Raw genomic sequence first — 27,733 nt, forward strand, 5'->3', positions numbered from 1 at the left:
CCTGCAGCAGAGCTTACCACTGCACTGCCCTCCCTTTCCTTTTGTTTTTTCCTCTCCTCCTGTCACTGCCACCCCAGAGGAAGAGAGGCAGAGTCCAGTGCTTGCATGCTCTTCTTTGCACGAACCTGCTCGAGTGATTAGTCTCCTGATGTCTTTGAGAAAGTCTCCAGTGCTCTGACTGAGCCTGTGGGTGCTGGCTTTAAATCATCATCTCCTGTGGATTACAACAGCTGGATGAGAAGATAAAGGCTTTTCTCTCCTCTTTCCTTTCTTATTCCTCTCTTTTCACTTTTCCTCCTGAAGCCAGAGTGATTCCCAGCCAGCGGGCATGATGCTGGTGGGAGCCCTGCATGGCCTCCTGCTTCTCTGCCTGGTTGAGAAGGGCATCAGCAAAGTCAGAAGATACTACATCGGTGCAGTGGAAACTGCCTGGGACTACGTACACAGCGATCTGCTCTCCGTGCTGCAAGCGCCTGCAGGGTAAAGCTCTTTCTATTGCAGTTCCAGCACCCTGCTATTGGTGTTGTCCCACCCTGGCACGCACAGCCCTGTGAGCTTGGGTGTGGGCAGGTGCATGGGGGCAAGGTGGGTGCACTGAGCTGCTGGTGCAGCTGGGAATGGGTGTTTCTGCGCAAAGGGGAGTCAGTAAGTGCAACACCTGATAACACACAGGTGCAATAAATCTTCAGAGAGAGACACAGACCTGCTCTGCCCTACTGCTCTGCACTGCTTTATCTCAGTGCTGTTTGCTGTGATCCTTTAAAGTCTGTGCCCAGAGCCAAGAGCTGGTTCTCCTGCCTCTGCTTTCTCTTCTGCATCCTGGGAGCTTTGGGGAAATGCAAGGGGAGGTGAGGTCCTGTAGGGGCTGCAGAGGGAGGTTGGCTGTGCCCTCCTGACATAACTCAGGGCAGCAAAGGGTGTCCACTGTGTCTGCCTCTAGTAAAACTCAGCTTTAGTTAGTTATATATTTGTGTACATTACATTGCTGGAGCTGAATTTTTTCCTTTAGGGAATGAAAATATTTTTTTAGTGTTTGGGCAAGTAATGGTGTTTGTACACCGTGACAAGAAGGAGGAAGGCATGGCAGTTTTGCCCAAGTGCTTTAGAGTAGGAACAAAAGTGGCAGTTGCATTGCTCAGGCATCAGGATGATGTTGTCTGGAGACACAGCTGGCTTGGACGCACATGGCTGTGAATGGGCTTTCTGAGCTTACAGCATGGGGAGCAGAGCTGGATGGCTACATCCCCTGTGGATCAAGCCATGCTGATTCCCTCTGCCGCCCTGCCACGTGCCCTTCCCCAGGCTTTGTGCTGCGGTGGTGTCAGCCTACAGCCCCATCTCAGACCCACAGTGACTGGGGCAGTGGGGAGCTGTGGTCAGGCACTGAAACCAGGCTCTGGTGCCATAGTCGCTGTATCAGAGTAACATTGGGGTTTTCCCCCATTTTGATTACTTCAAATTGGAAAACTGCATCCAGCACCCCCTGTTTTACTAATGCCTCCCACCCTGCTTTTACTAAGGTGGCACTCAGATCTGTTAGGCTATGGTGGTGGAGCTGAGGTCACTCAGGCTGTTAATTCAACCCTGTGTCTTTCCATTTTGGCCCTGGCTTTAACGACACACTTGCAGACCATTTCTGACCTGGGAGTGCCTCAGGCACCTGGCCATGCCCTGGGGACAAGTAGGCCATCAGCAGGCAGCCTGAGGTCAATTGTCCTTCTCTGGAACAGGAAAGATAACTTTGGTTTTCTGCGAGGGACTTGGTGGCATGCTCCACCCCAGAGAGGCAGGGCACGCCTGGGAAGCACAGCTCCCAGCAGAGCTGTGGTGGGAGCTGGGGTTTGCTTGGCGTGACTGTTCCCAGCTTATCCCAGATAACAGTGCCTTCTTCTGCCTGGCCTGGCAGCCTCAGCTCGGTTGGGAGGCGGCGCAGGAAAACAGCCAGGCTGGGGAGAAGGGGTGTGCAGGAGTGAGCCAGGAGAAGTTGGCAGAAGCGGAGCTGCTGCCAGAGCTGAGGTGCCCCTGAGCTGCGCGTGGGCTGTCTTCTGCTCCACTGGCTTTCCCTCCTAGTACCAGCATCCCATGGCAGCCCCCAAGGGTGCAAGTCCAGGTAGGACCTCCAAAACCCCTCTACGCATCCAGTGTTTCTCTGGCATGTTTGTGGGAAAGCTCGGCCAAATGAATGGGCTATGGCACGCCAGGCCAGAGCTGCTTGTGCCTTCCCCATGATTTCAATTTCTCTGCCTCCTACATGCAACCCCGGGGCAGGGGTCGCATCCTGCGATGGCCACAGGGATCTCGGCTCCGGCTCAGAGTTGGCGGCCACATAGCAGCAGCAGCCCACGTTTGAGTGCTTCAGCAGTGCAGATTGTTTACCTTGGCTGTCTCCCGGCTCCGAGAGATGAACAGATAGTGCGGCTAACAATGCTGATCGAAGGCGCCAGGAACGTATCTCCTTGCCTTGGCTTCAGTGGCCTTGGGGTAGGAAGTCCATGGGGAACCCAAGTGCAGGGAACCAAGTACAGGCCAGAAGCACTTGGATCAGATGTCCCTGTGCTGAACTCTGCCTCCCCACCCGCCGCAAAGGCTGCCAGGCTCTGCCGTGCCAGCTGGGACCCAGCGCTGAGCCCTGGTGTCACCAAGTCTCCTCCCAGCCATGCCCTCACATGCCAGCAAAATCCCCCTGGCTCCAGAGGATTTCTGCCTTGTTTACCACGGCATTAGCAGGACCAGACCTTCATATGTCAGGGATGTGTTTTCAACGCTGGGCTTTCTGTGAGTTAGAGATTAAGGCACAGCTTCCTGACAGCGGACAGCCCAGTGTCAGTGACCCTGCCACACTGCCACCTCCCAGCATGGGGTCACCCTGGAGAGCAAAGCTTTGTCAGGACGCTACTGCCATCAAGCCAGGAATGATAACGGCTGGTGGGCAAAGTTAGCTGAATGCAGTGGCCCTGCTCAGTGGGGCTATGTCTGTTGGGGGCTTCCTGCCAGCCTGAACGAGGGGTTATAACCGCGGTGGGAAAGCGTGCATGGGGTTTTCATGGGCGCCCCTCCTGCTTTGCCCCCAGGGAGGGCGAACCCCGCTCTCCCCACAGCATCCTCTGGCTGCAGGTGGCTTCCAGCCGGAGGCATGGGGGCGAGTGCGCATCGCCCTTTCATAAATTTGAGTCACTCTGGCTCCTTCCTCTTCCTCTTGAGGAAGAGTCACAAAGGGAACCGCTGCTTGAATGAAGGCTTAGTCAGACAGGGAGAGCAATCCTCCCTGCTTCTTCAGAGGGAAGAAAATACCACCTGGCTTTTGCTCCAAACAAAACAAAACTGGAAGTGGTCTGTCTGGTTACTGGAAATGGTCTCAGTCCTGGGGCTGATAAGCCAGCCTCTAAAAATCCCTGGAGAAATTCATAGCTTTGTTATCCTGATAAATATGCTGGATCCTTTCTGGAAAATGAATTTGTTAAGCTGCTTACAGATAGAAAGTGGCAGTAGGGTGTGAAATACTTTCAAGGCTCCTTCATCCTCCTGGGGCAAGGATTAGTTTTTTAGCGGATGGCTTTAAATCCCAGTTTGGTCAGAAAAGAAATGGATGTGGGGATGTTGCTCAGACCGCAGAACAAACTGCTATGACCTGCCATACAGCCTGACACAGTCTCTTTCCTGGGCACAAGCTGGGGAGGATGTTCAAGTTATATGCGATGTGTCTACTATACCTGAAGGTGCTGGGGATGGGGTGGGGGGTGGCTGCGGGGCAGTCACTGTGCCACTGCTCTCACAGCATTCCCAGTGCTCCAGGTCTCTGTTGGCAGGGAAGCATAAAGCTGGACAAGGCAGGAGGCTGGCAGTGATGCCTGTGGCTGTGCCCACTCCTGGCTGCAGCTGGGCACAGCGCTGCACCTCCTGCCCTTGTGTCTTCTTCCTTTGTGACTAACACTGTGACATTAATTACTGCGGCATTGTCATCAAAATGTTTCCAAACACTCCTGGGGATTGTCAGGAAACCCAAAGAACACAACAGGGTGAGTGATCCCGGGGGCCAGTGTGGCACAGGCAAGCTGGCAGGGAGGAGAGGAGGAGGATGGCTGCTGCTCCTGGATGGGGCTGAGCAACCAGCCTTGGCTTTTCCTTCCTCCTGCAGTGCATCGGGGCATCTGGGCCCACAGCCCCCCGCGCCTGGTGTCCCCACCCAGTACAGGAAGGCCGTGTTTGTGGAGTACCCTGATGCCTCGTTCACGCAGCCCAAGCCCAAGCCAGCATGGATGGGTAAGGAGCACCCACAGTGCAGTGGCCAAACTTGCCCTGGGTTGGGTGCTGGCTCCATGGCCAGGAATGGGAAAGCACCTGGGTAGAGTCCCAGTACAGCAGAGCTGCTGGGAATGCAGGGAGCCTTGCTGGTGCCAGAGCAGTTGATGCTGCCATGCTACATGAGAGATGACTGCTAACTGTGCAGGTGGAATGCTGAGACCCTTTGGGGCCCATGGCTGGGTGGGAGCTGCTTGACCCCAGCTGCCTGACCCTTTTGCCTTCCTTCCTTCAGGTCTTCTGGGCCCCACCATCCGAGCAGAGGTCTATGACACAGTGGTCATCAAGTTTAAGAACTTGGCCTCCCGTCCATACAACCTCCACGCCATCGGGGTGTCCTACTGGAAGGCGTCAGAAGGTGAGTTGGTCCATAGCCAGGTGCTGCAAGCCCTGTAAAGCACCTCCTGCTCAACGGCCTGCCTGTCAGGAGAGAGCACATCCCTCCCTGACCCTGGTGTTCACATCCCTCTGTGAAGACAGAGAGTCACAGAGGTGGCTTAGCCTGGGGGAACAAGACCATGCCTAGCCCAGAAATGAGCTGAGATGAGCAAATCCGTATCAGTTATAGAGGTAATACATGAGGTTGGATGCTTAGGGCCAGGAAGGCTGTGTCCTCCAGCATCAGGGCAGGTGGGGGGTGCACAGCCCCAACAAGCAAGTCTCCGGCACAGCTCTGCTTTGCTGCCCTGAGACCAGCTATCACTGGTGGGAGCTGGGCTGGTCCTGGGGGCTGGGGTGGAGAGGGGCTGTGCTCTGGGCTGGGGGAAGAGGCATTTCTGTAGCCATGGTGTGTTGGGGATGAACCTTCAGTGACATCTGGCTGCTCCTTTCGCTTTAGGGGCAGGGTATGAGGATGAGAGCAGCCAGATAGAGAAGGAAGGTGACAGGGTGGATCCAGGGAAGACACACACATACATCTGGGAAATCCAGCAAAACCAGGGCCCGACAGATGGTGACTCACCGTGCCTGACCCACTCCTACTCCTCCAACACCGACAGTGTGAAGGACATCAACTCTGGATTGATCGGAGCCCTGCTTGTGTGCCGACCTGGTAAGGACAGCACAGGACGTGGACAGGTCACATACAATCACGAATTGAAAAACAGAAAAATCAAAAACACCTTCCAGAGGCTGAACATGGCAGTGGAGTCAGTAAACTGTCATCAACAACACTTTTGGGGTTTGGCCCTTTCCTAAAAGAGTCTTTTTCCAGTGCAGGAGCCAAACACTCTTTAGATTTCTCTTCTGGAGAGAAATTTTTCTTTCCTTTGCAAAATTTCAGACCACAGATGAAATCCTGAACCTTATCTATCCATAAGGTGAATTGCTATGGAGGCACAAATGTTTGTCTTTCCTTCAGAGTTTCACCGAGCTGTGATTGTTCAGTATCAGCCAGGGTGCTTTATCAATCAGGGTTTTGTCAAAGAACTAGAGGGAAGTTTGCATCGGCAAGTGTTAAGGATCAGGCAGGAGAGAGGCAGGACACCCCAGGTACCTGGTCTGTGGTACCTGTGCCTGCTCTCCTTCCTTTGTAAACACAGAGGTGATGAAATCCTGTTAATACTTGCCGGGTGCAAGGAACCCAGAAGTGTACCTGGGGTGGAACTGGTCACCCCTGGCTGAGTCATCTCCTGGAGGTAGCTGTCCATAGCCCTCTGTAGTCACTGGAGAGGAATGGGCACGAGTCACCTCCTCCCAGGGCACCGTCTGCAGGCTCCAGTGACTCACCAGGAGTTTCTCCACTGAGCTAAGTCTAGACGAGCACAGATGATGGTGCTGACAAGGGGGCTAGATAAAACGGGCTCTTTCAGGTGACTAAGCGGATCCTGAGAGCCTGCAAGGAAAAGGCAGCACAAACTGACCTTTCAATGCCTTCTGGGGGCAGCTGCCTCTCAACCACGGGCTTCTGGGGAGTGCAAGGCAGGAAACAGGGCTGTGCCAGCCGTGAGACATGACAAAAGCAATCCACAGCCTGGCCTTGATTTACCAGTTCTTGGAGGGCACAAAGGGAATTCTCTGAGGAGACCAGCATGGTGCTTGCTGATGTTTAAAGAGATCCATCCCATGGCATCTTGCAGGGACCCTGGCTAGTGATGGGAACGAGGGCGTGCAGCAGGAGTTTGTGATGCTCTTCGCAGTGTTTGATGAAGGTAACTACCTTGTTGACTGGTGCTGGACCCTGAATTCAGCCTGGTCCATGGCTCATGCTTTTGCCATGGTGTGAACGCAGCTGCTCGGCTCCCATACTGTCTCCCAAGCCTTGTACAGTCTCCCCAGCCAATGTGTTCCTGGTGCAGTGCTGCCATTCCTTCTGTTCTCCAGGTGCAGGGAGCTTGCAGCACCCCCCCCCCCCCCGCTCTCCCATCCCATGCCATGGCCTTGTTCCCATCACACAGGCTAAAGCTGCCAGGCAGTAATGTCCTGTCACATGCAATGGTCACCACCACATTTATGCAGAACCTTGCATGGGTCTGCTGTGGATTTCCAGCAGGCACCACACATCTGACCTCCGTGCATTTTGGCTTTCATACTGTTTCACCCCTGTGGGAAGGTTTCCTTTTTCTCTGAAATGCTCTGAAATGAAAGCTGACTGCATCCTCCTCTCTCCACAGGGAAAAGCTGGTACTCTGAGACCAGCTCCCTGGCAGCTCCTAAGCCCCTGCCTCACAACAGGACGGAGCTGCACACCATCAATGGCTACATCAATGGCTCGCTGCCTGGTGAGTACCGGTGTGCTGGGGACAGGGACGGAGGGCATGGGAGGTACTAGGACCAGGGGTATAGCCAGGTCTGTAAGCTCAAGGTAGCTTTGTGAAAGGAGTGAGAAATGACATCAAGAAGAGTTTCCAGGTGATGGATCTGTTAGGCTGTGTTCACCCCGGAGCCACTATTGCATCTCAACTCTTTGATCTGCCTTGCCCATTTACAGTGCAGAAGGACCTATTTCTGGCTGGCTGTGTTACCAAGCGCAGCTGACCTCGGAGTTCTCCAGGAATTTTTCTGGTAGCAAAGGTTAATCTCTTGTAGCCCTGTGAGTGAGGCTGGAGGTAGTGTTGAGGGGAAAACTCAGCTCTCACCAGCCTGGCTCTGACAACACACCTCTGTAGGATTTAGGGAATAGAATCATAGACTCTTTTAGGTTGGAGAAGACCTTTAAGATCATCAAGTCCAGTCATTTACCTAGCACTGCCAAGTCCACCACTAAACCATGGCCCTAAGCACCACATCTACTTGTCTTTTAAATACCTGCAGGGATGGTGATTCAACCACTTCCCTGGGCAGCCTGTTCCAGTGCTTGACAACCCTTTCAGTGAGGGAATTTTTCCTAACATCCAATCTAAACGTCCCCTGGCACAACTTGAGGCCATTTCCTCTTGTCGTTTTGCTTGCTGCTTAAAGAAGAGACCAACACCTACCTCACTACAACCTGCTTTCAGGTAGTTGATTGATAGGTCTCCCCTCAGCCTCCTTTCCCCAGAAAAGCAAAAGAAAAGGCTGATTGTGGTCTCAGTGAGGACAAAAGTTGGCATTTTCTGATGTTCTTCTGGAAGAAGGTCCATTGCTGCCTGAGACTGAAGAATCTCCAGGGCAAACTGGGAACACTGTCAGGAGAGTTATTTCCATCAGTAACCTTGGTGAACCACGCCTTGAAACCTCCCACCTGGGTCTGGCTGTTCTCCAGTCATAGGCAAAAGCAGAAGTCGCCTGAATTTCCTGTCCTGGTGGATCCATTGAGCTTAAGAGCTGAGTAAACCTCCTGGTCAACCTCTGTATCTGCAGTAGGTTTCCTCTTGAGAAGGTATCCGCCTCTGTCCCTCAACCCCCTGTCTGGGTGCAGGACCACGCCTGAGAGGTGTCTGATGGAGTGGCAGTGCAGAGCTGGGGGCCTCAGGATGGAGCCTGCACGCTGTCACCTCCCCAGGCTCTTGGGATTTGTTCCAGTCACCTATCACACTCGGTGCCAAAATCAAGCGCTTGACTTGGTATTTGACTTTGTTTGGCTTCAGCTTCCAGGAACTTGTTCTTGTTATTCAGTTCCCTGCTAGATTGCAGAGCCCTTCAGCACACGCTAATTTCTGCCCAGGAAAATATTTTTACAATGCAGTCAAGTCCTCTCCCATTTCCTAAGCACACCGACCTCTTAGAGTATCTCCGAGGAGGGAATTTTCTCTAGCCTTCAAATAATCCTGGTGAGCTCTATCTGCAATTTTTGGGGTATTTCAACTACCGCTGAGGACATGCCTCAGATGCAATATTTCAGTATCAGGCTTGCCGGTGTTGTGATCAGACAAATGATCGCCTTTTCCAGTGCCCAGTTCCCCTATTTGCAGAGTCAAGGATCACATCTACCTCTTTTGTCACTGCATCCTGCTGTGAGCTCCCATCAGCACGCCTCCCAGAGTCCCTGCCAAAGTCCCCCACTCTGTAACACTAGTCTTATATCAGGAGGGTGATGCAGTCTGTGCCCCTGTTTTGCTCAGACAGTCCACATCCACATGTGACTTCTCCAGCTTGAAGCCACCACCTTGCAGGGCAGGGGACTCTACTCAGCATGTGGCAGACTGAGTCCGTGACACCAAGAGTGGGGACAAGGGATGGACACAGTGGTGACTCCTGGGTGCTTTCTTTCTCTCCTGGCAGGTCTCACACTGTGCCTCAAGAAGCAAGTCCACTGGCATGTGATCGGGATGGGCACTGGGCCAGAAGTCCACTCCATCTTCTTGGAAGCCCACACATTCCTGGTGAGAAGCCACCGTCTCAGCAGCCTAGAAATCTCCTCTGCCACGTATCTCACAGCCCAGACCATGCCAGCAACAGCTGGCTGGTTTCGGATGTTCTGCCAGATACCATCCCATCAGCAAGGTAACCTTATTTTTCAAGAGCTCAGGGGAAAAGAAGTTCAGGGGATGGCCTGGGCTTAGGGTTCTATGCAGTGCTGCAGCTCCAAGGCCCCTCCTGCTCTCTAGTGTTACATCCATGTGCAACCTGGCCTGTGGCCGGGATAGCATAGGTTGACCCATATGCTGGTACATTTGGTGGGGACAGTAGTGGAGAGGACATCTCCCAAGCATGGGGGAGTGCATGTCTGTGCTGGCATGTCAGTGTGACCCTTTCTGTCCGGCTTGTCTGAACCCAGCTGGCATGGAGGCTATTGTGAAGGTGGAGGAGTGTCTGGAGGAGCGCCTGGTGAAGATGGGGAAACTGTCAGATGAGCCAGAGGACATGGATTACCCTGAAGAAGATGAAGATGAGGAAGCTTATCATGTGATCCAAGTGCGCTCTTTTGCCAAAGAGAGGCCTGTGACCTGGACTCACTACATTGCGGCTGAGGAAATGGACTGGGACTACGCCCCAGTGAAGCCAGTGTCTCTGGACAGGTGACAGTGGGCATGTGTGCTCGCGAGGCTGCTCCTTGAGGGAGCCCTGCCGGCTCTTCCCCTTTTACCCAGAGATTTATTTTCCTTCTGCCCAACCTGGACAGGTTTATTTTTCCTTGTTAATGCTAACTGTATGGATGCAGGGCAAGGATGGTCTTGGGGAGGCCATGGGAAGGCAGGACCTGGATTCATTTCATTTTACCAAATGCCCGCAGAGGCGTTTGTCTCCAGGGCATTTGTCTCTCTGAGGCCCAGGTCTCCAGGGTCAGCCCCTTCCAAGCAGGCAGAAATGCCTGGTAACCCTTCTCACCCTCCAGCCAGGAGGCCGTGCATAGCCAGGACATGTGCCCACAGCCCCAGAGTGTGGGTGTCCTTGCCCTGTCTGGAAGGACATGATCTAGATGGCAGAGGCAATTAGCCCCTGCTGTTGCCCCACTTCTTGGAAGGAGAGGTGATGCAAGTGCAGTATCTCAGCAGAAGTACCTTAGTCAGCAGTGCATGGTGATGACAGATGTCTTAATGTCACTCTGCTGACACAGGCTGTGTGGGCTGGGGCCAGCTTGGTGGTGGGGTCACCAGGTTCTGCCCTAGATGGGGATTCCAGACAGCAAGGCATAGAATCATAGAATGGGTTGGGTTGGAAGGGAATGTAAAGATTATTTAGTTCCCACTCCCCTGCCATGGGCGGGGACACCTTCTGCTAGATCAGGCTGCTCAAAGCCCATCCAACCTGGCCTTGAACACTGCCAGGAACGGGCAGCCTGTTCCAGTGCCTCACCATTCTTATAGTGAAGAATTTCTTCCTTAGTGAAGGGAGGAAGGTGGTAGAAATGCCCACCTGCAGCCCCCTGCAGGGTAAGCCAGGGGAGATGACCTCTCCAGCTTAGGGCTGGCCTTGCTCCTGAGAAGGAGCTGGGATAATCAAGAAAAAGCAGCTGCTTCGTTGCCTTATGCCCACTTACTGGGGGTGCTCCCTGACACAGGACAATCTGCCATGCCCTCAGCTCTCACAGTCACCGCTTCCCTCCAGGACAGGGCAGTGTCAGCCCAAGCTGCTGCTGCGTAACCTGGTGGGAGCTTTCTCCATTAAAGAAGCACTGAATCACTTGAATAACTGGAGTTATTCCCCAGGATGTGTATTGTGATTACAGGAATGAGTGTCCCCACTGTGCACTGGTAGTCCCCAGACAGATGTATAGGTGCTTGGACGATGGAAAGTCTTGTTCTGGTTCTGACAGTGTCCCACATGTGGCCATTCGCTCTTTCTCTGCCTTGCCTGCAGAAACGTCAGGAGCCTGTTCCTGGAGGCTGGCCCCCGGCAGATCGGTTCAAAGTATAAGAAAGTGATGTTTGTGGAGTACGAGGATGCAACCTTCAAGAAGCGCAAGGTGTCAGATCAACCGGACAAGGGAATTCTGGGGCCTGTCATTAAGGGGGAGGTTGGAGATCAGTTTAAGGTAAGAGAGAGATTGCTTTCCACAAATAGGGACTGGAAGGGAAAACTTTAAAGCTGGATGCTATTCCTCTCTATATCTATATTTTATTCAAGAGCTATTAGTAGTTCTTGGTTTGTCGCTAAGGTCTGGCATAAGTCCTTGAGATGCTCTGTCACATTTGGTGATGTCCAAAGTTCATCAGAAAGGCAGACATTACTGAAAGCTAAAGCTAAACGCTCTTGGTGAGATCCTTGTGCAGGGTATGGCCCAGTCCCCTTGATCTGACTTCATTGCAGGCCTCTTAGGAATTGTGCAAATTACTCCATGACACGTGGCATCCAGCACCTTCCTCTGAGGCAGGAGTGTCCTCTCATCCTCCACTCTTCTCCATCTGTGTGCTCTTACCATACAGTATTGGGGACTGTCGCTTGTGTCTCCCCAGGCACCTCTACTGACCACATGACTTGTTTGCTGCTAGGAGGAATGAGATGGTTTCCAGGAGTTTCACATTTCTGCTCCCTGCCTGGGGTTGCCTGTGCAGTTGTGGGCATGGAATGGAAGGTGACGCCTGTGGCAAAGCCCCAACAGAGCTATTTAGAGAAATAGATGAAGGGCTTCATGCAGTGAAGTGGGGAGCACTTTGAAGCTTTGACTGCTGTGCATACTTAGCGTCTTGATCCTCTGAGGCCCCCTGGATTGACAGACCTCTTGTGTCTCATATGCAAAGTGAGACTGAAGACAGCAACTTTCCTTTTAATAAATCTGTTATTTTCCTGACCTCTCTAAAATAGGCACCTCCTGGAAAGATGGGTAGTGTAGACTGGTAGAGAAATAAACAGTCATTTCTCCTATTCTGACTCCTACTTTGCGGTCCCAGACATGTCCAGGTTCCTCCCTGTTGGACACTGGCAGTTAGCCAGTCCCAGAGCAACACTGCCCAGTGTTTCCCTCCCTGTGAGGACACTGAGGGCAGCCTTGAGGGCTCACAATGTTCAGAAAGCATTAAACGTTTGTGCTGGCTGTCCTCATTTCAGATCGTGTTCAGGAACCTGGCAAGCCGACCATACAACATCTACCCTCACGGTCTCACCAGTGTAAGGCCATACCACGCCATGAAGCCCTCTCAAGGTAAGGCAAACCATGAGAATTTGGGACATCACTTGGTCGCTGCCATTCTTCTGGGCCAGGAAAGCTTCCTGCTGCCTATGGTAAGACTAGCTGTCCAACACATCCATCCAAGTACCTGAGCCCTGCAGTCCTGGAGATGATGACAATGCTTGGTTCATGCCCCCCTTGGTGCCATGTAAGGAAGGCTTGGGTGATGGATGGAAGAAGGGGCATTGTCAACCAGGGAGCTGGGACCATGTTGTTTGGTCCATCTGGAAGGCCCCCATGTTCTGATGCGGCAGGAACCACCCTGGTGATCCTGGCTGTGTTTGCTAATTTGCTTACAGTCCTCACTCCCTTGCCCCGCTCCAATGTGCAGCGTTCATTATGATTCTGACTCTCCCTCTTGCAGATTTGTGGGTTTTGCTCTGAGGTTGTCGAGTTACCAAGGTCCTTTCCCAGAAATGCTTTCATCCCCTGACAGCATGCTCCCAAGATCACAGCTCGTGCAAGGCCGTCCCACCAGGGCAAAATTGTGCCCCATCCCTCTTCCCTCCTCCTCTCTGTCCTTTTGGGTGCATCACCATGATGGGAGCAATTGCAGAGGCTGGAGAAAGGCTCCTCTGCTGCAGCAGAGGTAGCAGAACCAGGACAGCAGCCGCTAAGGAGTTCAGTGAACTGGGTCAGCTTTGTGGCTTGTTACTATCTAAGTCAAGGTTTTCCTTCGGGAGAGTCAAAAGGGCAAAGTGGCCCATCAGCTGGCCGGGCCGAAGGTGCCAAGCCACACAAGGGCGCTGGGAGCCCTGCCCTGCCCTCTGTCAACATCCCCTAGCCAGACACGGCTCACTGGCTTTGCCAGTGATTCAGCTCTGTGAAAGTGGGTGAGTTGTGGTCCTGGAGCCACAGGGATGATGCTTTTTAGGGGATTATAAATAAAAAGAGTTGTTCCTACTTTGACTGACACATGAGCTTTGCAAACCCTGCTCTTACAGCAGCTCAGCTGGGCACTTGGAGCAGAGAAGGGTCTTTTTCTAAGGTTATATCAGTGCAAAATCCTGCTGAATTCTCAGAGGATTAATTTGCATTTGGATTTTCCTTCAGCTCCTCCCAGATCTCCTCACTGTTTTTCTCACCGTCTAGCCACATTTGCTTGAAAAATTGATCTGATGCTTTGTTTTTCACTCATTTCAGCCCTGGCCAGCTCTGTACCTTCATCTGCAATCTCCTCTAAGCAGCCCAGAGCCCAGGCACAGCTGAGACCTGGCAGATCTTCCAGTTTGCAGGAGTTTTAAGGGCTTTCAAAATTAGGCACATGCCTCTCTATCCACACCTTGTCCCAGAGGCTCCTTTTGTCCAGATCAACTTGCCGTGCAAGTGCATGATAGCAGCCAGGGTGCCATCCTGGGATGGGCATGGCTTTGGGTAGTTTTCTATGCAATTTGCATAGTTGGGAAACCTCCTTTCTGAGCTCTTTTAAAAAACAGTTAAAAATTCCTTGCCAGATAAGGACGTGAAGGACATTCCTGTCCCTCCTGGCCAGTCGTTCACCTACAGCTGGAGGGTCACCACTGAGGATGGGCCAACGCAGGCAGATCCTCGCTGCCTCACCCGTTTCTACTACAGCTCCATCGACCCAGTCCGAGACATGGCCTCAGGCCTGATTGGGCCCCTCCTGATCTGCTTTAAGAAGTCCATGGATCAGAGGGGAAATCAGGTGGGTCCTTCCTTTGTTACCCCAACTGCCAGGCTGAAAGGCTGGAGTAACTGCAGTGGGTGAAATATTTGGGAAAAACCAAATTTGTCTGTCCTGTTCTCTTCAACCCTACTACCAGTCCCAATGTCCCTGCCTTCTCCATCTTCTCTTGCATGCTCCCTTCTCTCCAAACTTGGACCCTAATTCCTGTGAAATACCAGTAAACTGTTTCCCAGGCTAAAATCTGGCAGCTACACTGGGCCCCAGAGGTGCCCTGGTCAGACCAGGAATAACCGCTTCCCTCTCCGCCTTCCAGATAATGTCAGACAATATGAGGTTGGTGCTGTTTTCGGTCTTTGATGAGAACCGCAGCTGGTACCTGGAGGAGAACATCAGGCGGTTCTGCACTGACGCAGCCCATGTGGATACCCAGGACCCCCAGTTTTACGCCTCCAACGTGATGCACAGTGAGTGCTCAGGCAGGGGCTCCCTGCAAAGCCCCAGCACACACAGGTTCATCCCTGCCCCAGGGAACAAGCAGGGAACATGCAGCAGCTTGGCAGCCATGGGGGAATCAAGTCCTGATGAAATGTTTCACTCCTGCTCTCTTCCAGCTATTAACGGCTTTGTATTTGACAACCTCCAAACAAACCTCTGCCTGCATGAGGTCGTGTATTGGTATGTCCTGAGTGTTGGGGCCCAAACAGATTTCCTCTCCATCTTCTTCTCTGGAAACACATTCAAGCGCAACATGGTCTTTGAGGATGTGCTTACCCTTTTCCCGTTTTCTGGAGAAACGGTCTTCATGAGCTTGGAAAAGCCAGGTTGGTAACATGGGCTGTTCTATAAACCACGGACTTGGCATCACAGCAGAGATAAGTGAGCACCTCCAGCCACGGCTCTGGTACCCAATTGCATTTTGGCAGCCCTGAGGGCAAAAGGATGCACAACCTGCTGGAACTTAAAGAAATTAAACTACTGTATTTTACTTCCTTAATAGGATGAGTTAAGGTCACACATGCTGCCAAGCCAGTAAGCTGGCTGCAGTAACGTGAGCCCCATGGACCTCGCATCTGCACCCTTGGCTCCAAGCTCGGAGGTCAAGAGGAGTGGCAGTGCTGTCCCTGCTGTGGGTCTAGCCCCTAGTCATGGCATCCCATTTATCTCCACACTTTGCAAGGACAGAAATCACAGCCATAGAGAACTAGGAATGATTTACTTCAGAGTTTGGTTTTATTTCCCCCCACTCGGCATTTTTTCCTTAGCGTCTGCAAAAGTGGTGCTGTTAACCATTTCCTCACTCACAGAGGAAACACATAATTTACCATCTAATTGCAAAGTCTGATATGATGGCCATGAGTGCTGGAGCCCAAGCCAAGCTGACAGGGTTTGTAGATACCCCAGGAAGCTTTCTAAAACCCAGCCAAACATTGCATCCCTTTGAGCTCTGATTTTTGCCTGCTGATCTGAAGCAGGCGAGCAGCTCAGCCAGCAGCAGATGACGGCTCTCTCCAGTGTCAGAGCCTGGTTATTACACACCTCCTCACTCACTCGGCGCCTGTAGAAGAGGCACTCACTGCGGGGAGCAAATGTGTTGGCTGAGGATGTGAGCAAGAAGCAGCCTTTCCATTTCTTCCTCCTTGAGTGGGAGAGACGTGATGACTGTGTCTGGGAGAGAGGTGTATTCGACAGCACCAGCATGTCTGTGGGGGCGGTTTATGGTGATTACTCCTGCTGCTGGCAATAATCCTGGAGGTTATCAGTGCATAAACTGTTCTTACCAAGCTGTTGTTGGGGCCTCGCGGGTGTGTATAGCTCGCCAGGCTCTGGCAGGAAACGCTGGCCCTGCTGGTGGTGCTTGTCAGGACTGGCTCTGACGTTGCCAGCAAGCCTGATGTCTTGTGAGTCCAGCTGTAAGATTCTCTAGGGGTTATGAGAACATGAAATCACTACCATGAACCAGAGGCTGCCTGGAAAATACAGGTTGCACTAGCAAGGGAGCAGCATGGGGGTGGCAGCTCTTCTGATTTCCTGCTGTGGTGGGCTGATGGTGTCCTCTTGTCCTCTCTTGAGACAGGTGTCTGGACGCTGGGGTGCCTGAATCCTGATTTCAGAGACCGAGGGATGCGTGCCAAGTTCACGGTCTTGCAGTGCCAGTATGAGCAATATCCTGATGGGGAAGATTATGAGGATTTTGAGGAGGAGGAGGAGGGTGCCTTTGAATTCCAACCCAGGAGCTTCTCTAAAAGAAAGGAATGGCACAAGCCATGTGTGAATGAGCAGCTCAACATCACCTCTTCCAGAAATGATACAGAGAAACCAAGATCGTGCTTGCCAGAACCCAGCTATGGGGCCCGCGTGAGTGGTGGCAGGATTTCTGATCCCTCTTCTAATGGCACCTCAACACTTCTAGAAACAATCCCATATCCACCTGATATTTCCATGTCTTCTCTGCCAGAGACAAACTATGATTCAGTGTCCTATGAATCCTTCCTGAAAGATGAAGAAGAATTGTCAAATATCATCACCCAGGATGAAGGGTTTGGAGCTCACCCACCTGGAGAACACTTGGCAAGTGTCAGTGGTAGGGTCCATGGTACTGTGAGCCCAGAAGAAGGTCAGCAATGGCTGCAGCAAGGCACGCCAGCTCCAGAAGATGCTCTGGCAGGGAAGATGACAAGAATCTCAGAGGTGCAGAAGCCAGTAAAAAGGACAATGGTCCAGTCTGGTGGTACATTGGAGATCCTGGAAGCACAGCCTCAAAAGACAACTACTCATGCAACAAGCTTGTGGGACTCAATTGCTTATGCTGCTAGCAAAGATCCTCTTCAAGGGAACAGGAACTTAATTCACCAGAATGACCTGGAACCCAATGTGGGACTCCAAGACATGTCTTCGGAGAGTGCTAAGGACAAGTGGCTAAGAGGGGCTGATAAAATATCCTTAAATCCATATGAGTCAAAGGATATAATCCATACAGCACCGGCTTTAAGTACTGATCATAACTTTTCCTCCACACTGGACAATCCTTTTGCATCTTTGAATGAGACAGAAGACAACAGGACTTCTCATGCCGTGGTTCACAATCAAACCAGAGAAAACAATTATTCATCAAATGAGATAGATGCTAGGCTGGAAAAAAGACCTCATGAAATGATTTTGCAAGGCTTTTATGAATCTTCTGAAGGGAAAAATGTTTCTTCCTTAGATCTGGGACCCAGCAAACCTGTACAAGAACAAATCCTCACAGATGAGAGTAACTCCTTGCCTGCAAAAAGTGGCACAGAACAAGAAGCTGATGAACTTGCCAGAGGCACAAGCCTTCTAGAAACCACCTTTGCACACACCAATGACCTGGAGCCTTCCAGCTATATAACAATGGAAGAGAGGGATGAATTAATCTTGGGCGCCATGTTTCAGGATGCTACAGTCACTAAGGAATTGCCAGACATGAACAGTCTTGCCTTTCCTGAACCGAACACCATGGCCAATGACACAAGGCAGTTCCCAAATGCTCTCCTAAACAGCCCTGAGCAGTTTCTGAGACACAGAGCTCCAGCCCCAGGCATGAGTGGCCCTGACCAGAGGCCTCAACAAGCCAGGTCACTGGAGAGCAGAGGCTTGGCGCATGGTCTGGGTCTTCCCAACACCAGTTGGCCTGGCAGCAGGGAGCCCCTCTCCGAGGTTAACAGAGCAGAGCAGGGTCTGGTCAGCCAGACTCCTGAGACAGCAGTGAATAAGAAAGCACCAAAGGCGTGTGGACCTCATTCCCCTTTTTGCAGCAGCCGCTTCAGAAAGAGGTCCCTGACATCAGGCAACACTGTGCCTGAGGTGCTGGTGGCCCAGCAAAACCTGGAAGAAAAATCAGACATGATTGAGGGAAGACTACACCTGGGCAGGGATGTTCCACAGGCTGTGCTTGGAGATAGTGCTGATGAGACGCATCCTGTGGGGAGGCCAAGCACAGCTGGGGGTGGACGCAGCAGCAGCGAGGAGCCCCAGCGCAGCGGACGCTCTTTCCCCACACAGAAAGCAGTGGGGAGTGAGGCAGCAATGGCAGCAAGTAGCTCAGAGACACAAGCTGCAGCTGCAGACCTGCCCTCAAACTGGGATCCGGTCTCCCTGGGGGCAGTGAGACGTGCCGGGGGCTTGTGGAGCCCAGCTTTGGCTGAGCTGCAGCCAGGCAGAGGTGCTGTCGGGGGCACTCCTGGGAGCAAGCAAGCCGAGGGGAGAAGCCGGATGGAGGAAGAGACAAATTCTGTGGAGCATCTGGGTCAGCTCAGTCCTGGGCCTCAGCAGCTGAAGGCCAATGCCACGGAAGACTCTGTGCCTGAGAGCACATCTGGGAAAACCCCAGAAGAAATCCCTATGAAACCAGACTCCAAAGAGAACTATTCCCTGTCTCCAAGCAGTGCCGCTCACAACAGCACTAACAAAAACCCAGCCAGATATGTGCAAGCCAGCCCAGATGGATGGCAGGTGCTCAGTGGGGAAGATGTCTTCAGAGAAACCAGAAAAAGAGAGGGCCAGGACCTAAGAGACCCCAAGGAGGATGGGGAAGGTAACAGCACAGCTGGGAAGAGGAATCACGGCCCAGGACATAGGGAGAGACTGGATGTGAACAATGGGACCCATTCTGGCTCCTCGAGGCTGAAGCCAGACAAGCTGGACTACGACGAGTACAGTGACACAGAGCAGACCATAGAGGATTTTGACATCTATGAGGATGAGGAGCATGACCCGCGCTCCTTCCAGGGGGAGGTACGGCAATACTTCATTGCAGCAGTGGAGGTGATGTGGGAATACGGGAACCAGAGACCCCAGCACTTCCTTAAAGCCACGTAAGTGTTACTGTCCCTCATGTATTCCTCCTGCACTGTGTGGCATGGCTTGATGCATGAGTTGGCATGTCCTGGCAGGCAGGATCACAGGTCTGTGACTGTATGACCCAGCCAAGCAGCCCAGGGGAAGGATGCGCCCAGCACTTCCCCTCCACCTGGGGAGTTTTGTAACTCCAGCAACCTTGAGCTTCCTTGCAAGTGGGTCAGGGATGCTCTAGGCTCTGCATCATGCTTGCCCTGCAGCAGCCCTGCCATGGCTGCCCTCCCTGTGGGACAGTGTCACCTGACTTGCTTAACTGCCCTCACCCCAGCAGGGACCCTTGGAGCAGCAGAAGGAAGCCTTTCCGGCAGTACCGCAAGGTGGTTTTCCGAGAGTACATGGATGATTCCTTCACGCAGCCGCTGCTGCGGGGAGAGTTGGATGAGCACTTGGGCATCCTCGGGCCATACATCAGGGCAGAAGTTGAAGATGTCATCATGGTGAATTGAAAGTTCCCGTTTCCTATAAAACCTGAAACCCCCATTGCTGGCTGTGCTGAGCCAGAGGGAGCGCCGAGGTGGGCCTGCAGGCTCTGCAGTCACCGTGGGTTCACCTTCAGGGCTCAGGGGCAGGAGCTGCCCCATTGGCACCCTGTGTGGCACGTGGATGGTGCCAGGTTGGGAGGCAGAGCCACCATTCAGAGGAACCTCAGTGTCTGAAGCTATGGGCCAGCGGGAATGTCAGTGTGTTCAGATGCAAAGCCCTGGACCTGAGACAACCCCGACCCCAGTAACAGCACAGCCTGAGCAGCTCCTGGGCTCTATGGGGAGCTTTTTGGGTGAAGGGATTGTAAAAAGGGTAATGAGGTAAGCAGGGTTCAGTACAGCTTCTTTGGGTGCTCTGTGTGAGGGCAGGCTTTGACTTCCCTCACCACCAAAGGTCCTTCAGCACCCACCTAAGGAAGAGGTGAAAGGCTTTTCACCAGGCTCAGGACTTGTATGCCTGGAGAAGTTGCCCAGTTTTCACTGAAATCTTCACCAAGATGGATTCAGCACCTTTGGGCTCCAGATACAGTAGTGTAGCTGACCTTGCTTCCATTGAGCAGGGAGAGGGCTTCATCCTGCTGACATGACCGTGACGGGCTTTCCACTGGGGATCACAATGCACAGCCACAGCTTGTGGTTCAGCAGGGGTTGCCCACTGCATGGGGCCCAGCTGGAGGTCTGAGCACTGGGGACATGGCTTCTTCCTTCCCACCAGCTGCCTGGATCCAACCTGAGGGTCCAGGACGCTCTCAGCACTACATCTAGCCCCCTCCCACACTCCCTTTGCTTTGCCTTCCCTCTGGTGCAGGTTACATTCAAGAACCTAGCCTCACGGCCCTTCTCCTTCCACTCCACACTGCAAGCCTACGAGGGGGTGCAGGATGCCACGCAGAGCGGACAGCTGGTGCAGCCCGGCAAGGTGCGGAAGTACTCCTGGAAAGTCCTGCCCCAGATGGCACCCACCACGCAGGAGTTCGACTGCAAGTCCTGGGCTTACTTCTCCAACGTGGACCTGGTAAGTGGGAGCCTGCTCCATGGGACATCCCAGGAAGGAGAGATGGGCAGCACGCCTGGGTCCTGGCTGTGAGGTGAAGGCTTTTGCTGTGGTGCTGGGCTGAAAGCAGCCTGTTGCTGTGTAGATTCTCAGGTGTCTAATACAGTGACGAGTGCATGCTTGTGCTTTCTTTTCTCTTTCCTTCTCTTAATTGATTCCCCCCCCCCCCCCCCCTTTCCCCTGCTGTACCAGCTTATGAGGCTTGCAGGAAACTAGCACTCTGCAGCCCTGCTGCCCCACTGCCAAACACGGTTGAATTTGGCCCGTGGGTTCCAATGTTAGTGGGGTAGGGACTGTTGGACAGACAGACACCACTTCTCTTGAAAGCATGTGCAAACACTTGCTGTACGGCTTTTTTTAGCTAATGGGAGATCTCCCAGTGAACCTAGCACGTCCTTCCCACCCTGCACGTGCCATGCCCTGTGCATGAGTGGGAGCCAGGCCAGGGATGCAGGCAGGGCTACTGCTTTCCTCGTTGCTGTGCCACCTGCGGGCATCAGCACTGCCTCCCACTCCGAGGCAAACCCTTCTTTCCTGGCTTCCCGGCAGGAGAAGGACCTGCACTCGGGCCTTATTGGGCCACTGATCATCTGCCGCCGTGGGGTGCTGAACTTCGTTTTCAGGCGGCAGCTGGCTGTGCAGGAGTTCTCCCTGCTCTTCACTATCTTTGATGAGACCAAAAGCTGGTACTTCCTAGAGAACATGGAGAGGAACTGCCGCCCTCCTTGCCGCATCCAGCAGGACAACCCTGACTTTAAGAGAAACCATTCCTTCCACGGTGAGGACCCTTGCCCTTGCCCTTTCCATCCCACAATCTACATTGGGATGGAAAAACCCTGGAGCCTTGAGCCACTCCTGACTGTTGCCTTTCTCAGCCATCAATGGCTACGTGAGTGACACGCTGCCCGGGCTGGTGATGGCTCAGCAGCAACGGATCCGATGGCACCTCCTGAACATGGGCAGCACTGAGGATATCCACTCTGTCCACTTTCATGGGCATCTGTTCAGTGTCAGGACTAGCCAGGAGTATCGCATGGGAGTCTACAACCTTTATCCCGGTGAGAAGCAGTATGGGCACTGTGCACGCTCCAGCTGCTGGGGCTTCATGTCCATGCCTGTTAGGAAGTACCAAGCCTGCACGGGGATAGCAAGGAGGGGAATGGATCTGGAAGAGTCTGGCTCTGTGTTTGCACAGCGCTTGGCACTGTGGCATCCCATTACAGCCAGTAACTCTCCTCTGCTCTGCTCTCCATTCCTGGCCAGGTGTCTTTGGGACGGTAGAGATGCAGCCCTCGCATGCCGGGATCTGGCGAGTAGAGTGCAAAGTGGGAGAGCACCAGCAAGCTGGGATGAGTGCTCTCTTCCTCGTGTACAACCAGAGTGAGTGACTCTCTTTGCACCCTGGCCCGCTTGCTGCCATGGTCATGACCACCACATTCTTGAGCTCCCTCCACCAGATCTCTCAGTATTTTCCCTGGGGTGACCCAAGTGGGGTCTTCAGGGTTTTCACTCTGAAAGAAAGTCACAACTTCAGCCCTTGCCACCCTACACAACCCAGCAGAGAGCACAGAGTCAGGGACACAGCTGGGGTGAAGGCTGGGAGACCAGCTTCATTTGCCTGTGAATATTTGCTTCGAGAGCTCTCGTTTTCCAAATGGAGGGTCCCTGGACCTTCTGTAAAATGCACTTACCCCAGCAGCTGCATGCACACACTGGTGCCTGCCCACGCTGTCGGGAAGGTACAGTCCCCAGCTGCCTAACCACACAACAAGAGGTAAACTGAGGCACGGAGTGAGGGTAGGAGGCAATAAGAAACACCGCCTGACTACAGGTTGCTCTGATAGAAACAGCCCCAAGAGCAACCGGAAAATCCACAGGAAACGTCTGACCATTCACCCCAGAACAGCAGGTTTCTACCTCACTGTAAGTATGTTCTGGAGGAAGTGGTTGGGGAGAGTAGTATTGTATCACACAGTGACAATCTCTCTCCTCTTCCTCTTAAGACAGTATTAAATGTCAGCCATAAGTTAAAAATCTGCTTAAGATTTCAAATTTGCATTTTCCCAGAAGAAATTGCCACGTGGCAGAGATGCCAAGATGTGACTAGTTAATAATAATAATGGTTATTATAAGAGACAAACAGCTCAGCAGACCAGAAGAGCGACACAGAGAGACAGGGGTGTCAGGCAGATTTTCCTTTAGCGACATAATACTTGTTTTTAAAAGATGCTGCCTAGCAACAAAATGGCCCAAGAGCAAGACGTGTATAAGGAAGAGACACTTGTCAGCACTGCTGGGAGATCAGGACATGGGGGTAAAGAGGCCAAGGGCGCAGTGACAGGAGTTTGTCAAAAGGCTGCTGTGGCTGATACTGGGAACTCTCTGCTGTTGACATCAGGGTCAGGAGCAAGAACTTCCAGCACCCCTAAAATTCAGGGATGGATGTGGAGGCATCTGAAACCCACCACTTGGTGTGAGACAAGACTGGGGGCTCCTGGAGGCTTAAGACTGGAGGCTGCTACCCAGCCTAGGCTTTTCCTTCAAGAGCTTTGTTGGCTAACCAGCTCTCCCTGGTTTTCCCCCTCCTTTCCCCTGTTTGGCTGCAGACTGCCGAAACGCCCTCGGTCTGGCCTCGGGCCACATTGCAGACTCTCAGATCACAGCATCGGGGCAGTACGGTGAGTAGGGGCTGTTGCTGCAGAGAAGGCAGGTGAGGTTGGGGCAGCTTCAGCCAACACAACTCAGGTGCATGCTTGCCCAAGGCTCTGCTACACCGGGTCCCTGGCAAAGTCTTTCCTCCATCCATGCCCATGCCAGCATCCCACTTGGGACCTGGAGGTGCCTTCCCACATGTCTGGCCCATCGTCCGGCCCATCTCTCTGCCACCATGTATGTGGCTACTGAACCCCAGGGTGGTCCTTGGGCCCCAGTCCTGCGGGTGGACTTCTCACCACCTCAGGCTGGGCAGCACCAGGAGCCAGCAGCACCCTCATCTCTGTGTGCTCTCCCCACAGGGCAGTGGGCTCCTTACCTGGCCAGGCTGGATAACACCGGCTCCATCAACGCTTGGAGCACTGACCGCAGCAGCAATGCCTGGATCCAGGTGAGAGGGGCCCTGTGGCTGGAGGCAGCGCTGGGGGCATTCCAAGGGCATGCTTGTGGCTGATGCACTGTACAGAAGGATTCACAAGGATGGCCACTGTCTCCCCAGCTACATCCTATTTCCCCTGCTTCCCCTCTGGGAGGGGAGCCCTGAGAGCCTAGTGGCAGTTGGTCTGGCCATGGCTGCTGCTGGCCTGATGCCCGGATCCACCCTCCATGCAGCAGAGGAATCACTCGGTGGTCCAGCTGCAGCATTGGATTGTGCAAAAATTCCCCAAAGACCGAGTGAGAACAGCTCATCTCTCCAAACAGCTCTCCCCTGCCCTCTCCCAGCAGTTAGCTGAGTTGTGCTCTTATGAACTATTTTAACTAGTTTCGTAAACCATGCTCAGGTATGTCACAAGGAAGTGAGTCCCACAGGTTTGCAGTGCATTGCCTGAACATGGCTTGGGTTTTCCATCAAAAATGAATCCCTGACTTTCGTTCTCAGGTGGACCTTTTGCATCTCATGATTATTCATGGTATAAAAACCCAAGGGGCCCGACAAAAGTTCTCCAGCCTTTACATCTCCCAGTTTGTTGTCTTCTACAGCCTCGATGGGCAAAGGTGGAGGAAATACAAGGGGAACGCCACCAGCACCCAGATGGTAAAGTGAACAGGTCTTGAGGAGGGTGTCTTCCTAGAATGGGGTCTCCTGCAGTGACGAGGGCTAGGGAGCTCCATACACAAGGCAGAGATCTGCCAAGACCCTAGGATAATTTATCAGAGCAGGAACAGTGAGCATTCACTGCCAAGATGACTGAATCGCAGATCACAGATCTGCAAAGGATTTGCTGTCTGTGTCCATCTGTCTCATTTTAAATTGACTGAACTATTTCTTTCCATGATCCCAGGTGGCTGTGAGATCCACTGCTTAACGTTACGTTGCACATTACTTACAACTAGGCATAAGATTTTGCCTGAATACCTTTTTTGACCCCAAAGGCAAATCTGGCTTTCTAAAAACATCGTACAGATGCAGACGATTTGTGGTATCTTGACTCATCAGAAAAAAGCACAACCTGAATATGCATAAGCTGATCACTCCAGTGGGAGAAGGAAAATAGCCAGAAAAGCCTCCATAGTGTACACCAGCTGTGGCCAAAACTTTTCCCAGGACTTACTTTTTTTTTTCTGACTTCTCCTCTCGTTTTGGTGAAAATATAAAAACATGTTCATTTGCTTGGACCTTAAGTTTTTCCTCCTCCCATTCATCAGTGGTTCACCCTGATTTGGCACATTCACACTTCTTTGGTCTGAATCACATTTCAAATCATTTCCCTGAGCTGCCATTCTCTTATAAAGCTGGTGATAAGATACAGAAGTGCCAGACAGAAATGTTCTTCTCCCCGCTAATACTTGTTCTATTTAGCTTTCTTTCCACTGGTACAACAATCCTTTTTCTCCCTTTCCCTGCAGCTGTTCTTTGCAAATGTGGATGCAACCGGAGTGAAAGAAAATCAGTTCAACCCTCCGATCATAGCCCGGTATATCCGCATTAACCCCACTCACTACAGCATCCGGACCACCCTGCGGATGGAGCTCATCGGCTGCGATCTGAACAGTACGTCCCACCTCCAGACACCAAGCACCAAAAGCCAGGGCGTGATCCAGTGGGGCGCTGGGCATCAGCTCCGCATGTTTCAGGACACCCCAGGCAGTCGTGGAGGGGAAAGGAGAAGGCTGGAGATGGCATTGAGATGTTGGGGGAACAAAGCTGGAAAATCTTGTTATGGTCTTAGCAATAGCAATACCAGAGGGAGAGCATGGAGCCAGCTCTCACCACCACTTCTTCCTGAACCACCAGAAACCTCCAGCAGCAGCTAAGCTGATAGCTGCGGAGCTGCTGCCTCAGTCTTGGGGAGCAGGGAACAAGGACAGACAGATGCCAATAGGCTTTTCTACTGGTTTTGCCTCTCCAAGGTGAGACTGCTCCAGCCCACAGTGTGACCGGGAGCAGTTGTGCTCTGGGATCCTTTCTTTAGTTTTGCACACCAGCAGGGCGAACCCTCCAGCAGCTACAGGCTGTAGCAGCTGTGCTGTTGCCCCATGCCACAAGCCTGCCAGCCGGCTCTGAGGCAGCTGTGCTTATGCACACACGGTCACACCATGTGCAGGCTGTCTCCCTGCCAGGTATTCTTGTCCTTCCCCTGCTGACAGGTTCTCCTTATGTCCTGATGGATGCACAAATTCTTCACATTCCTCCTAGATAAAATCTAGTGAGAAAAGAAGGTGGGACTAGTGGCAGTCTCAGTTTGGCACTCCCCAGCCAGAGCCATACTGCAAACAGGGGCCCTGAGCACTGTACGGATCATGATGCTGCAGCAAGGCACAGGAGAACCTGTAATCAAGGAAAATGCATGGAGCATGGCTGGAGCAGCAAGCAGCCAGAAGGCATTTCCACGATGGGTCTGTCTGTTCCCCTCCTCTGACAAGCATCACTCCTCTCTTCCAGGCTGCTCCTTGCCCCTAGGAATGGAGAACAGAATGATCCCTGACCAGCGCATTTCTGCATCCTCCTACAGCACCAACATCTTCTCCAGCTGGTCACCCTCCCAGGCCCGCCTGAACCTGCAGGGGAGGACCAACGCATGGAGGCCAAAGGTAGCCCACGCGAGGAGAACTTGAGGCAGGCAGCTGGGGCATGGGCATGGCAGGTGGGATCCCAGCACACAGGCTGGGTGCTTACAGCCTCCCCTAGCCAGGGCTGCATGGGGAGTGTGTACAGCCACGTGCACTGTGCAAGCTGCCTGCACGCAGACAGGAGAATTCCTGCACTGAGTTAGCACCCAGCAGCTCCAACCAGACACCTGGTGGGGCAGGTGAAGTCCAGGACTATGTGCAGGGCCACCTTGGCTTTAGCTGCAATGAATGTGTCTTTCTCATTGCTGCTGAAGGGTTGAAGGCAGTCTGTCCTTCCCTAGAGCAACAGGCCCAACGAGTGGTTACAGGTGGACTTTGAAGTAACCAAGAAGGTGACTGCAATCATAACCCAAGGTGCCAAAGCTGTCTTCACCCACATGTTTGTGAAAGAGTTCGCCGTCTCCAGCAGCCAGAACGGTGTGCACTGGAGCCCAGTCCTGCAGGACGGCAAGGAGAAGGTATGCAGAGCTGCTCCATGGCCAGAGGCAGCTCATGGCCACCCCTGGGGCAGCAAGCACAGCCCTTGGCAGCAAACATGCTCACAGGATTTTTTGCAAGAGCAGCAAGCCGGGCTGTGCTTTTCCTTCCCCAAAGCATTCCCAAGCGGTGCTTGTCTGGGTTGGTCATGTCCTGAATGACATGGGGTCACTATACCAGCAGAGGAGAGCACATCCCTGATTTCTCTCTCCGCTCCAGATTTTCAGGGCAAACCAAGACCACACCAGCACAGTGATGAATACCCTGGAGCCCCCTCTCTTTGCCCGCTACGTGAGGATACACCCCCGGCAGTGGCACAACCACATTGCCTTGCGGATAGAGCTCCTGGGCTGCGACACTCAGCAGGAATACTGATGGCTGCGGGGCCAGGCATGGGCAGCGCGCCGGTACCCACAGCCAGCCAGGCGCTGAATGCTCCCCAGGGCCAGCGCCAGCCCCCCAGGGCCCCGGCTGCCCCCGCTGCTGGGGAGCAGAAGCCCTGCCGTGCTGTCATGGTGGCTGGCTCATTATCAGCCTCTTCCTGTCCCTCATCTACCAGATGCCATATAGTCAGACGTAATGCTGAAGAATTAAACAGTAATTTTCCAGTATAACGCTGAAAAATTAAACAGTAATTTTCCAGTATCTCTCTGCACTTTCTCCTGTGCTCCAGTCTTGGGAGTCCCTGGGGGTTCAGTCAGTATTACCAGCAGCTAGTAATTAATTAGCCCCGGAGCTTCTCAGCTTCGTTTTACACAAGCTCCTGCTGCCCGGGCACAGCCCTGGAGGAGGAGGAAGCAGCAAAGATAAGGGCTGGGGAAAGGGGCCCTCCTCCAGGCCCCAGCATCCATTTCACAATCCGTGGGGATCAGCGGCTCAAGGGAGGCAGCGCTTGCTCAACCTGACTCAGCGCCGGGCTTTCGCCCTCCCCTTCATCTCCGTGTCCCTGCTGCCATCAGGCAGGTGAAATCTGAGTCAGGGTTGAACGTCCCCTGGCCTGCCACTAGCAAGCCCCTTGAGGCAAGCAGTCCTGACCACTGTTTGTCGACCTCCTGGGAGCACAGGCCCTGGCTCACATCCCTCTCCCATCACTTCCTCACAGTCACTAGGAAACATCTCTTCTGCAAGCACCTGCTGGT

General features: G+C 53.0%; 1 protein-coding gene across 3 annotated transcripts; it reads left to right on the forward strand.

Annotated features, from left to right (window-relative positions):
* Positions 1-27,239, forward strand: F8 (coagulation factor VIII). 3 transcript variants are annotated; one of them, XM_056359972.1, is made up of 26 exons: positions 1-480; positions 4,136-4,260; positions 4,535-4,657; positions 5,138-5,350; positions 6,378-6,449; positions 6,912-7,019; positions 8,941-9,162; positions 9,437-9,677; positions 10,960-11,134; positions 12,148-12,241; positions 13,723-13,934; positions 14,230-14,380; positions 14,528-14,737; positions 15,991-18,754; positions 19,066-19,234; positions 20,088-20,294; positions 20,883-21,111; positions 21,209-21,391; positions 21,597-21,713; positions 22,940-23,011; positions 23,348-23,436; positions 23,926-24,081; positions 24,894-25,038; positions 25,930-26,078; positions 26,399-26,575; positions 26,814-27,239. In XM_056359972.1, the coding sequence occupies exons 1-26, from the start codon at positions 329-331 to the stop codon at positions 26,967-26,969; spliced, it is 6,711 nt and encodes a 2,236-aa protein (XP_056215947.1). In that variant the 5' UTR covers positions 1-328; the 3' UTR covers positions 26,970-27,239. The 3 variants fall into 3 exon arrangements, with proteins under 3 accessions (XP_056215947.1, XP_056215948.1, XP_056215949.1); XM_056359973.1 differs by having other exon boundaries at positions 19,069-19,234; XM_056359974.1 differs by lacking the exon at positions 4,136-4,260.
* Positions 27,240-27,733: the final 494 nt, after the last annotated feature.

Source organism: Falco biarmicus, chromosome 14 (assembly GCF_023638135.1).
Source record: "Falco biarmicus isolate bFalBia1 chromosome 14, bFalBia1.pri, whole genome shotgun sequence".
Classification (NCBI taxonomy): Eukaryota; Metazoa; Chordata; class Aves; order Falconiformes; family Falconidae; genus Falco; species Falco biarmicus.